At 43.2% G+C, this 12,977-nt stretch overlaps 1 protein-coding gene across 8 annotated transcripts in view; it reads right to left on the minus strand.

Annotated features, from left to right (window-relative positions):
• The window catches only part of pak1 (p21 protein (Cdc42/Rac)-activated kinase 1), a 79,902-nt gene that overhangs the window by 24,668 nt on the left and 42,257 nt on the right, over positions 1 to 12,977 (minus strand). For 7 of the 8 annotated variants that reach the window (XM_040037537.1, XM_040037535.1, XM_040037530.1 and 4 more), the window contains one exon: positions 2,905 to 3,123. In XM_040037537.1, coding sequence (XP_039893471.1) covers positions 2,905 to 3,097 — 193 coding nt within the window. In that variant the 5' untranslated portion in view covers positions 3,098 to 3,123. Of the gene's footprint in view, positions 1 to 2,904; positions 3,124 to 6,682; positions 7,096 to 12,977 lie in introns of those variants that run through there. The other variant, XM_040037534.1, reaches the window with a different exon arrangement.

Here is a 12,977-nt window from a genome sequence, read left to right on the forward strand (position 1 = left end):
TTAAAGTGTTGTAATAAAACACAGAACAGTTTTCCACCTTAAGGACTCTGGATTATCCCAGGATTTATTTCCGTTTAGAATAAATAGACAGTAGAGAGCGGCAGACCCAAAAACAAGTTCTAACTTGGCGTTGAAAGGCTGCAGAGGAGTATCTGAGATGCTGGTTGCACCATTTCGATAATGATCCCGGCTCTAACAGAAAATCCTAAATGCAGCCCTTCATGAGGGGAACAAAGAGATTCAGGTTCATTAAAATTCCTGAAAAGATCTTAAATCCAGAGAGGATCACTGAAAAGAAAGAAACAGTGGGACAAAAGTTCATGCAAAACACGGGAGAGAAAATCAGGAGGAGACGGAGAGAAAAGTACAGAAACAGAGTGTTTCAGAAAACGAGCCAACACATGAGACGCCGCATGTTGGAAAGAGCGTGAAGATCTTCTGGGGAATCATAACTCCAGTGAGAATCACACGCAGCAGATTCCTCTGGATGGACTCACACTGACGCAGGACCACCAGCTTCCTGCAAAGCATCATGGGTAATCTGTGTCCAAGTGTGGGCACGTGAAGCACATCAACAAAAACAGTTTTTCCTCCAAAGATGAACCAGCAGCAGACGAGTAACAATCAACCAACTCCGTCTGATAATCTTTGAAAAAAATAAACGTTTTGATCCAGTTTTTACCGCCTGTTGTAGATTTGCTGCTGTCGTTGGGATCAATGTTCTGTTGCACGATTGAACATTTGCCAAACTTTAACTCATGGCCTCATATTTGACTCTGGAATATTTTGTTATACAGGGGAGCTCACGGTCGACTCGGTGACCACCCAAATCATCATCCCCCATCACTGCAGTGGTTTTCTCAGAAATGTGTAGCTGTGCATTCAAATCTCCACTTCAGTCCCTGTTCCAAGTCTTTTAGTTTGAGTAGATGTAACTTTGCATGCCATGCCACCGTGTTCTTATTAGAGAGAAGAGGCTTTCTCTTCCAAACATTGCTCTACCCGTTTGGTGTTTTTCTAATTGTACTGTCATGAATTTTAACCTTTAACATGCTAACTGAGACCTGTAGAGTCTGAGGTGGAGCTCTTGGAGTTTCTGCAGTTTCTCTGAGGGCTGAGGCTTCATCCGCTAGTTATTTTCACAGTATTCGCTCACTCCATCTTTAAGGATTCCCTAGCTTAGCTTAGCTTAGCTCGTAGCTGACTTGCTAGCAGCATGGCTTCTTCACCTCTCCCTCCTGCACTTTCCGGCTTTGTGAGTGAGATGTTTGGTTTCCTTTAGTAGTAACAATAAGTGTAATAACTGTAGCCTGTTTGCAGCTTTGGAGGCCACGATCACTGAAAAGGAGACCCGGCTTTGTCTTGAAAAACCCATCGCTAGCCAGGCCCGGTTGCGGCAGATGACCGCCCCTTTTCTGAGCCTGGTTCTGCTGGAGCAGGGGTAGGGAACGTTAGTCCTCGAGAGCAGGTGTCCTGCAGATTTTAGATCTCACCCTGGGTCACCACACCTAAATCAAATGATTAGTTCATTACCAGGCCTCTGGAGAACTTCATACATGTTGAGGAGCTAATTTAGCATTTGAATCAGCTGTGATGGATCAAGGACACATCTAAAACCTGCAGGACACTGGCACTCGAGGCCTGGAGTTCCCTGCACCATCTGATATCGTCGTGTTGGTGTTGTTCCCAGATCATCATACTAAATGTTGTTCCAGGATCAACATTGCAAGTGACCAATCAGAATGTTGTGACGTCATACTTTTGCGACTTCGGGAAAAACTGCCGTAAAACAAAAAACTGTACTTAAGCTGCGAGAAACCGCCTCTGTCCGCCGATCAACGGACCCTGACCCTAACCCTTTAATAAACGGTAAGCAGAACTGATATTGTCCTTGCAACATTGGAATTTCATAAATGCACGAATGGCTTGGCACGCAAAAGAATAACGTCACAACAATGTGATTGGTCACTTGCAATGTTGAACCTGGAACAACATTTTCATGATGATCTGGGAACAACACCAACGCGACGATATCAGATCATCCGAGTTCCCTACCCCTGTGCTGGAGGTTTCTTCCTGTTAAATGGAAGTTTTTTCTTCCCACTGTCGCCAAAGCGCTTACTCGTAGGCGGTCATATGTTTATTAGGGTTTTCTTTGCATCATTGTAGGGTCTTTACCTTACATCATAAAGCACCTTGAGGCAACTGTTGGCGCTACATAAATAAAACTGAACCTTCTGTCAGTAGGGTCTGATTTTGGGGGGACTTGGGTGGGGTGTCCACTCCTGAGAACACTGTGGTGTTGTGTTTACACAGCTGAATGCTTTTATAGAGGTCCTCAAACGTGCTGATGATCAGTTATGCAGGTGCATTTTATTAGTAGCACCTGGCTGCTATTTACCCTCTAATGGAAGCAGGATGTGCTTAGTTTTTCACCTGACTGCATAGAGTCATGTGACAATGTTCTTCTTCACATTACTGCAACACGTTATCTGTAATTTTAAGAAAGCAACAAGCTGATGCTGCTCAGCTCTGTGGTGTCCGTTCATTGGACTTCTATTTTGTTTCAAACTTGTTTTATTTGCTTCGTCTACATTTGACAAATGACACATTATGGAGTTAGCTGATTCTTTACAGCGTTGTGTTAGTCGACATTTTAACTCCAGCACCTGTTGGGGGTCAAAGGTCAACTTCTTTAAGGATTTTACAGGATTAAAGCTGTTACTCAGTATCAGCTGTGGCTCAAGAAAAAGGTCTCAGTGTCTGATGGATTCTCACAGATATTTATGACCCCTAGCTTCTATTTCAGGGATGAATATGTTAGCTTATGGGTTTAGTTTGTTGTTAATATCAGTAGATATTTATTTAGTTTGCACACATGCACCCTGCGGCATCACGACTCACTTTTATCGCCTCCTCCTGTCAGGATGAATCGAATGGAGCGGTCTTTCTTCTTCTTGTCCTCCGGGTTTGGAGGGAGGGGCTTGGAGCCATGGTTGAGGGGGACGGGGTCCTTGTTGCAGGAGCCAATCATGGTGCTGGTGTTCCTCATGGGCGGAGCTGGGGGCTTGTCCTCGACCTCCCCATTATCAGACATCTTCAGATAGGCTGCAGCCGACGTTCCTGTGCACCAGAGAGGCCAAAGTCAGAAACACAAACTCTTCTTACAGACGGACTTGTTTTAAATCTGTCAGCTCTTCATTACTGATCTGACACAAACAAAAACAATATCAGCTGCTTACTAATTATGCTGTTTTTATTTTTCTGTCAAAAGGCCCATAACAACATCTCATATCACTGCATCTCCCGTCTCTACAGCTCAGCGCACGTGGTCGCGTTTCCCAGTAAATTGAAACTCTTTACAAGACGTTTTGTGGTTTCTCATAAAGAGAAAACAAAGAACCATGAACACTGAGATTAAATGTTTCCACCACATTGTTAGCTTCATCAGCTTTAAGCATAACAGATAATTGATCATAAAACAACAAAAATGGGTGAAAAATCAGTACGAATAAAAAAAGAAAACTTTAGGTCTATTTGCTCACTGAGCGAGGTTGGTCGGAAGATGACTAAAACATCGCGTGTGCTGACTCAGACTTAAATGCAGTCTTGGTAAAAAGATAACACACACACACACACGCTCGCACGTACACACACACACACACACACACACACACACATGCTCGCACGTACACACACATTTCGTTCTGTACGTACAACCTGGAGGAGGCGCCCACACAGCTGAGCGGAGAAGACGGACATTTTAATGACAAGTTTTACCACAACGCCCTCATACAAAAATACACAAAATCACACGCACAGACTACAACACAACCTGCTCGGCTAAATGCTCCACTGGGCACAGGAACCCACGAGGCCAGTCTATTTAGGTCAGAAAAACTCAGAATGAACCACGTTTCATACTATAAATAGAAATAACCCACAGTAACAAGAACAAACAAACTGCTGTGTGTCTGTATCTCCCTCAGTTTTGGTGTAGCTAAGGTGAAATCAAAGCGTGTTTAATAGGCTGTTTCAGTAGTTTAGCAGCACTGCCGCAAACACAGAGAGAAAACTGAATGTTTCAAATCTGTAAATCTTTTCTTCTCCCCCTTTGTACACTTTCTTCGGGCAATCGATCCCAGGTGTGGATTATCACAGCCACAGCGAGAGGAAGCAGTCCCAGTCCAAGTCAAACAAACTCTCCAGCGGTTTGTTTGTGGTGGGAAATTGATCCGACCCTAATCTCACCCGGTGCTGCAGGTTTGGGTGCAGCAGCTTCTCTGACCAGATGCTGCACTTTAAACACTACTTCCCTGATATTCGTGCAGACGGTAGATTTTTTACTGGCATGTATAGTTTTCCTTTAAATTCACTAATACATGCGCTGCTGCATGCACTGCTGCAGCGACAGATCCTCGTATCAAACAGGGACAGATTTATTTCAAGGGAGGAGATAAAACACCTTGTCACAGACAGAACTGAAGTAGGGCACAAAGACCAAGTGTGAGACAAATAAAAGTTATTTATGCTCTAAACTAAGGGTGTCAAACATAAGGCTTGGGGCCCAGAATCGTCCCAGCAAAGATTTTAAAGCTATTCCTACTAAAAAAGATTCCCAACCCCCCCACTGTCATTCACACTACACCAAGGTAATTACGTGATGCACAGCTATACTACGGAAATACCTGTTTTGTTTTACAGTGGGTCCACTGTAGGAGCCATTTCGTGCTGTTAGCTCATGTGTACCACTAGGGGTCACTTTTTGTGTTTTTAATGGTGCAGCATTAAAGGTAGACGGACGTAATTAGTGTGAGGTGTTGTTGGTCAGAAAGAGCAAACGGTTTGTGATTTATGTTAAATGATGTTGGATACTAAGAGAACTGTTGAACAACAAATGCAACCGATGGAAAGCAATAAAGGTTTAAACAGCTGGAGTTATTGGACTATGTCTCATTCATAACAGCTGCACCGCGACACCCCACTTCAAGGCTTATCCTCTACTGAGAATGAACAAAACTTTATATTTTCTGATTACAGACAATCCAGGTGAGGAGCTACTGGAACTTTTCCTGCAGTTCCTGTAGTTTCACTGGTCAAACCCATGTAAGTTCAGTGTGACATCCCTGCTCTAAACACTCCGGTTCAGGCAGTTTTTTTCTACTCTTGGCTCTTCATGACATCAGAGAGACTATATAGCTTTCATATGTGTCAACTCGGCACCCAACTTAAGCCCCGCCCAACTCCTGTTGAAATCTTTTTATGAGGGGCAGCCATTGGAAGAATGTTGACTTAAAGGGGGAGGGGTTAAAACACGGTGTCTCAGACAGGGTTTTATAAGACAAGTCGTTTTTAGCAATTTTTTAAAGGTTTGGAAATAAGTTTAAATTGTTGTCCCTGCTTTCAACCAGGCTTCCTGTGCACAGGACACCAAATCTTGTAAAGCACCTCATCACAGTATCTCACAGGACAAAACCTGCAGTTCCTCTAAAGTCCACTGGAGGCTCACTCCAAATGTGAGTCAATTCCCACGTCTTCCAGGTCTTGATGCATTGTCAATCATCCAGGTAAGTAAATCTCCAAAAGTTGATTCTGAAGCCCACTGAAGGGCTGGTTCCAGTGTTAAAATGTCCAAATTTACAACAACCCACCACAAAAACATGGTACAAGTTCATTTAATTTGCTTTATGTCTCCAAGCATTTTTTAACACATACAACTTCTAATGTATTTAATTAAGCGACTGCAAAATTTTAGTTTCAGGCTCTCAAAGTAAAAAGAGGTGGGTCACAATTTAAAGCTAAAATCTCACTTTCGCTCAAAATTATTTTCTCTATAACCAACTTTAATATCATGGGATACATCATAGTTTCAACATGAAAGCACAGATTCATAGAAACAAGCTTTGGTACTCTGGATGTTTGATCTGTTTTCTGATCATTCACTGAAGAAAAGTTAAACTTTAGAAAACTAAACATGAAAGGTCTCCATCTTAGCAACATTTCGATACCAGATTTATATTTGCTGTGTGACAGCACAGAGGCTATGGCCTCTTTCACATGAACTCTGTGGACCTAATCAAACTAATCTGATAATATTATGAGCGTTATATAAGATATTATACAGCTGTGTAGGCATCATCACGACTGCAATAAACTGTTATTCACGCGTGAGAAGAGGGCTGAGCGAAAGTGTTGAACAGCACAAAGCAAAAGACCAAAAAACAATCAATGAAAACACTTAGTGTTATCAGAATGACACTAATGAAGCAAATCACCTCAAAATGAATTTTTGTCACAGCCCACTGTTCAGGTTTTACTCACAAAAGAAAACATACGAACAGTTACGACAATAAAAACTCCCACTGAGTTTTAATCGCCTGCTGCTCTGGGAGCGACACCGCAGCATGCACATAAATCATTTTTACATTTTTTCCATCAAAGAGTAAATCTGACTGTTTTCTAAAGATTACATCAACAACTAAAAGGTTCAGATTTACAAGGTCAAGTTATATTTCATAGTTATCAGAGGACAGATGGGCCTTTTTTATAAGCCATTCACAAAAATAAGACTTTGAATACAATAACAACAGAGAGATGATGAAGGTTGAGTCTTGAAATCATTGAAAACTTTCATGTTTAAATCCTAAAACTGATGGTTTGTCTTTGATGAAGCAGTTCTTACCTTAGCAGAGGCACGCAGACATGTTTACAGCATAGAGGTGATCCACAAACAAACAAACAAACAAACAAAGAGAAAACCTTTCTGCTCGAAGAGAAACTGTTGGATCGACTGAGGGTTAAAGTCTAGCAGAGACTGAGAGGCTCTGTGAGCCTTTTGACCAATCCTGCCTCCTATAGACGGTGATGTCATTGTGTGATGTCACAAGGTGAGTCACATGAGGAAGTGGGACATACAGTAAACACACACACTAACACAGATACTCACACACATGTTTTAGAAAGGCAACAGGAAAACTTCAAACACACAACTCTTTATTGTGTCTGCTGGGTGAGAACACACACAGGCATTATCCCACACAAACACAAGAGTGTGTGTATGTTTACAGCCGCCACACACACAAACAATCGCCGTGTGTGTGTGTGTGTGTGTGGTGATGTCTTTGTTGTTGGTCTTTCTGTGAAACACAAACCCAGACACACGAGCAGACGTCTCATATTTCGGACTGTGCTGTCAGTTTCAGCACAGACCTGTTACCAAACAAAGCCACACACTGTCTGCTGCAGGGCGCACACAGACACACACACACACACACTAATTGATCTTCTAAAAATAAGCACAGGATGAGTGAGCAAGGTTTCAGAGGGTTTTCCAGACTCCAACTTTTCCCTGCGGGACAAAAACTCAGTTTAATGTCGAGTCTTCCCAGCGAGGTGACACACCACAGCTCCCAAACTACAGACAAATCTGGATTTGCCCAGTCGTGATCACTCTCACCAGGAGAGGATCTTTGAAGAACAGGAAATCCTGACGTCTTATTCTGAAACAGGTGGTTGAAGCCTCCCAGGTCAGAACAGCTGGGCGGGGGTGACGGCTGCTTTCTGGGTCGAGGTGACGGAGGATTGGAGGGACTATTTGACTTTTCTGCAGCATGTGGTTCTGTGACTGAGACCATTTCTGTCCCAGCATTTTTTAACACAACTAAACTGCAAAAAGTACGCACTCATCTCCGAGCTCGTTCACTCTAACTCTGTTTCCAGAGCTCAGTGAAGCAGATCAGCGACGTGATTATCAACTGGATGAGTCAACCCAGAGTTTATTACAGGAAAGACGCAGTTTAATCCTGGATCTCTGCGTGGAGAACAAGTGTAAGTTAGATGAACTAACTCCATCTTTCTTATTATATCTTTAAAAAAAATCTAAAAACAAGACTTTCAAAACAGAAATAAAATGAGTATCGACAAAATCAAACAACACACAGCATTTGTTTACTCTGAGGGGAGGGGCTGCACACACAACCACACCCGTGTCTGAGTGATAAGAAAATATCACTGTCAGACAACTTTTATGATATCAAGAATTACAACACACACACACACACACACACACACACACTCACTCAGAGGATGGTTACAGCTTGTGTCTGTTCTGTGAATCACAAACTGTCTGAGCTGTCATGTCCGACACATTGATTTCTCCAGCTGACGACTTCCTCGCTCTCTTATCTGTCTTCTCAGTGAAAACATTTCCTTTTCCTCTTCGTCGCGCTGCTTGTTACCGCCAATCGTTCGCAGTGTGAGCTGAGAGCAGCATCAACGAAACTACACTGGAGAATCGATATCTGATCGGACATCAAATCATCTAAAATACCCTCGATACGGATCGGCTTGAGGCACAGTGCCTGCTACCCGGACACGGCGGAGGAAGTGAAGGTGAAACATGTAGAAAAAGCTCAAAGAAAAAACACTGTGGGAGGAAACCAGAGCACCCAGAGGAAACCCACGAAGAGAAACTCCTGCAGGACAGGGGATTCAAACCGACGACCTTCTTGCTGTGAGGTGACTGTGCCACTCCCCTTTTGGCAGAAAAACATAACGATGATGTCACTGTGACATGTCAGTCTTTTATATACAGTTTATGAGTTAAAACCTCTTCAGGGGGCAAGCGCTGTCACTTCTGTGAATCTCACTCATTCATCATCGCCATCTCTTTAAAACATGAATGAATTAATGAATGAATTAATGAATTAATAATGAATTAATGAATTAATACTTCTGGTACCTTTAAAAACGAAAATCAGAAAATCCAAAGGAAAGTTTTTATCAGGTAGCATATGTACCGAGTAGGGTTGTTAAAAAAGGTGATACTCAGATTCTAATTGACAGTAAAAATCACCGTCGGGTTTGATGCTCATTTAACACTCATCCTCCAACAGCCCCTCCCCCCACTAGCAGCCGAACACATGAACAGCAGCACAACAAACATGGTGAAGCATCGTGAAGACCCCCGGTGTTTATTATTATTTTGTTTCAGCACAACTAGCATCAGCAGTTCCATCCGTAGGTAACCTTACAATAGACGACGTTAATATTTAACAGCATAAAGACCTCATGTTTCCCAGATTGAAGCTGAGTAAAGTCTGCCAGCAGCTAACCAGAAACGGTGACAGTCTACCTCATCGACTCGATGTGATCAGCAATTATAAAGGAAATAAACAGCGGCTGAATATTATTCTGGGAATTTGCAGTCAATCATGTCATCTAACACACACAAACACAAACAGATGATGAAAACGTGTGTGTCCACACAGGGAAGCTTACATTATGGAGATATACCCACAAACACCTCAAGAGACAGCTGCCATTAAGTGTCAGTGCTTCCTGAAAGTGCCGTATCAGCACGCACACAGATAACTCCCCTCTGACTCTTTCCCGCACATCACCGAGGTTTCACTTTGCCCCCCTCCTTGTATCTTTTTTATCGCCACTGTCGGTAAAGATTTATGAGAAACGGGAACTGAATGGCTGCATTACTAAATTATTGCGCCGCCCTGTAGTAAAGTTTTTATGATGCATCCTGTGATCTGAGTGTTTTCTTGTGTTTTATTTCCTCTCACAAACCAATTTTGGGTGGATGTCACAGTTTCATTACTGCGTGTATACTGTGGTGGCACAAAAATAGGAAACGAGTAAAAGAAAACATCACGATGTCCGGGACGATCAGAAAAAGGCTTTTTGTGTTGCTAGAGGTCAGAAAAGAAATGTGAAAAAAGGGGGGCCACTTAAGGCAAAAGCAGAGGTTTAAGGATCGATTTGTTGCTAACAGCCAGGAACCAGTCGCCCCTGGCTGCCATGGTAACCATGATGTGGGTTTTTCACCTCAAGAGTTTCTGAGTGACACAAGCAGTAGATGTGAAATCATGGATCACCAAAAGCATTCGCTCCTCGCTGGCACTGCCCTGTACTTAATGAGGAGCTACCATCCACGCCGCCCCCACGCCTTCAGTGTCCCTCACGGTGAGATCATGCCCCCCCCCACCTCGTGCAGCAGATATCTGAAACAACCTTTCAAAAATTGATGCAAGCATTAAAATTTACATGTTTGTTGGAGCGATTAATCTGAGGAGCTGAGGACCAAACCAACAACCTTCTGAACAGCAGATAACCCACTTAAAAGAGGGGTTACATGTATCCACTTGTGAACGACTTGTCTGTGATGTTCAGTCATATAAATGTGTACCCCGTGTCTGGAGGATGCATATGATGCAATCATGGCTTGATTTTAACAAGCTACTCTTACATTTTTGTAGCTGCTGTTTCTTTCTTTGCAGTAGGAACCGAAGCTGTGAATGTTGTCTCCTCAGTCTTGATGTCATCATAGCCATTGCTCTCATTGGAAGTCACTTCAATCACCTTTAGTCATAGTCGAGAAACGCTTTACTCATCTACTGTCATTCTGCCTGTGGTTGCCTAAAGTTGCTCACTTCCTGCACGGATGCCCTTTAAACTTAATTCCGACTTTGTTGAATCTGTGCAGCAGCCTCGTGCCTGACACCATTATCAGCATTTACACGTGTGCATGCTGTGCCTATACTGATCTGCAATTTTAGGCAGGTGGTTTTCTCTCTTCTCTCTTCATTTGAAAAAATGGAGGCAGAAGAAAAAGTAAACAGAAATGCCTCCAATCACACTGATCAATCACAGTCATCACAAGCAACACCACACACACTGTGTACATACATCTCTAGAAAAGTGCACATCAGGTTGTGGTGTAAGCTTTGGCGGAGGGTTTCAGAAGGGTTTGGAGTTACAGGTTGCCTAGTGTGAGCAGAGGTACCTCAGAGGTAAAAATTCCATTTTAGGATTTGGAATCAAATGTTCGTTTCATGTCAGGCAGGTTTTTGCCTGAACATGGGAACCAGAATGCACAAGCTCTGCTTTTTTCTGCATGTAAATAAATTGTGCATGCTAGCTTCTACATGCCGGAGGATGTTGCAGAAATGGATTAAACATTTAGCTGAACTTGCACACCCAGCAGGGGGGATCCGCCCCAGTCGTAGCCCAGCAGAGCTCAGTGCGCTTGGCAGTGGGAGGCCACGGAGCACCCCCTCCAGCTGCTCCTGGAGCTCCCGCTGTTACAACAAACACTAAACACTGCACACACCCGACAAGCTCTCGGTGTCAGATATTAGAGGAGGCGTGACATAAACAAGGAATCTAAACAGGGAGAGACAAAGGGACAGATGAGAAGACAGATGGAGGCGTTACTGCAGCCTTCTGGATAAAGAACAAAGAAGGAAAAAACACGTCTGCAAAAGTCCCGACAAACAGCAGCGTGAAGAGTCTGAACCGGTTTGAGACATCACCACAAAGAGATCAAATTCTGTCTCGTCTGCCTGCAGCTGACTCCAAAATCATGTCGTCATGGTAATGAGACGAACCCCCAGGCCCAGACTTCAAATGTATATTTTAACATATTTTCACAGGTTTGACAGCATGCATGGACGCATGGATACATGTGCATGTATCAGTGTCTACCCCACACAGTCTGTATTCATGTTCACACACACACAGCCACACAAACGTCTGAACCACACCCATTATAATTTGGGTCTTTGAAGTTTCCAGCTCAGGAGAGTCCCTGGTTTGCACAGCACACCCCGACGCTTCTGTTCCTTCTTTATCTAAAGCAGCTTCCGTCTTTTATTTTGTGTTTTTATTATTGGACTGAGAAGCAGTTTTGCACGACTGCAAAATAATCCTTCTTATATCTTTTGTCTGATTTCTTATACTGGGCCTCAGCTCAACCTGTGACTGACTGAAGCTGTTTTAGCTCACTTCCTACTGCCTTTAAGCTAACCTTTTTAGGATTGGCTGCCCCTCCTAAACCAGATTTAAACGTGGTGCTTCCATGTAGAATATGGGCAAAACGTGCATGCGCAGTGCCTTTGTTTTCATACGCACATGGTGGAAAAAGCATGGCGGCGACGGAGAACGAGAAGGGAGAAAGCGGATCGTTAAATGAAACGGATGAATCAGAATTGGTTTGTAAAAATGCTGCAACTTCAGTGGTGTGGAACTGGTTTAGCTTTCGTCCGTCAAATACACAACAAAGCACAGTTTTTGGTAGAGCATGCTAGCGGGCCGTCGTTATTACCGTGTGTTTTGGAAAATACGGCACACTTAAAATCAATCCTTTGATTTTCTGAAAAATTGACAGAGCCCCTTATGGGTCACCAACCAGTGGAGTCGCCCCCTGCTGGTCATTAGAAAACTTCACTTTGCCAGCCCAGAAGCTGCCTCTGTGTTTTATATACAGACATATAAAGAGTCCATCTTTTCCTGTTGTTCACATTACAATAACAAGTATTGTGTGTATTAAAGCCATTAGTCTGTGCTACACAGCTCCATTATATTAAAATACATCAATCAGCCACACTGTTGGACCGGGTGACAGGTTAATTCACACACACAGACACACAGTAGACTCACTCCCACATATTCTGCTCTGACGGTAGAGAAATGCATTAAAACAACAAAAGTGGATTATTCAGCTACTGAAAATAGTCCCAAGCAAGAAGCACTTTTTCTAACTGAGCAGAAAACTTCAGCATTATGAATCACATCTGAACAGCAGAGAGCGTGTCAAGGCTTTTATGCAGAAACCTTAAAGTCTTTTGTCAGGTGGCGATCAGTGTGAGTGTGTTCGTGTGTGTTCGTCAGAGGACAGATGGTAATTTAGAAGAAGAGGACGTGGCCAAATATAAAATAAAGGAAACACGAAGAGAAAAAGAGAGGGGAGAGGAGGGGGGATAGTGGGGGTTTTTTCTGCATGAACGAAGGGCACCGTGGGCCTGAGTGGGCTGGAATAAGAGATACAAAGACGAAGAAGAAGAAGAAGAAGAAAGCAGATAAAAAGAGGATGCAGGTAGGGGAAGAAAAGAGAACGAAGGGAAGAGTGTGGGTGAAAGGAAGAAGTGAGTGCGTGACCAAATAACAGACTGCATCTTGGCAGGGGG

The sequence above is a fragment of the Simochromis diagramma genome, unplaced genomic scaffold, assembly GCF_900408965.1.
Source record: "Simochromis diagramma unplaced genomic scaffold, fSimDia1.1 OVJJ01000463.1, whole genome shotgun sequence".
Lineage (NCBI taxonomy): Eukaryota > Metazoa > Chordata > Actinopteri > Cichliformes > Cichlidae > Simochromis > Simochromis diagramma.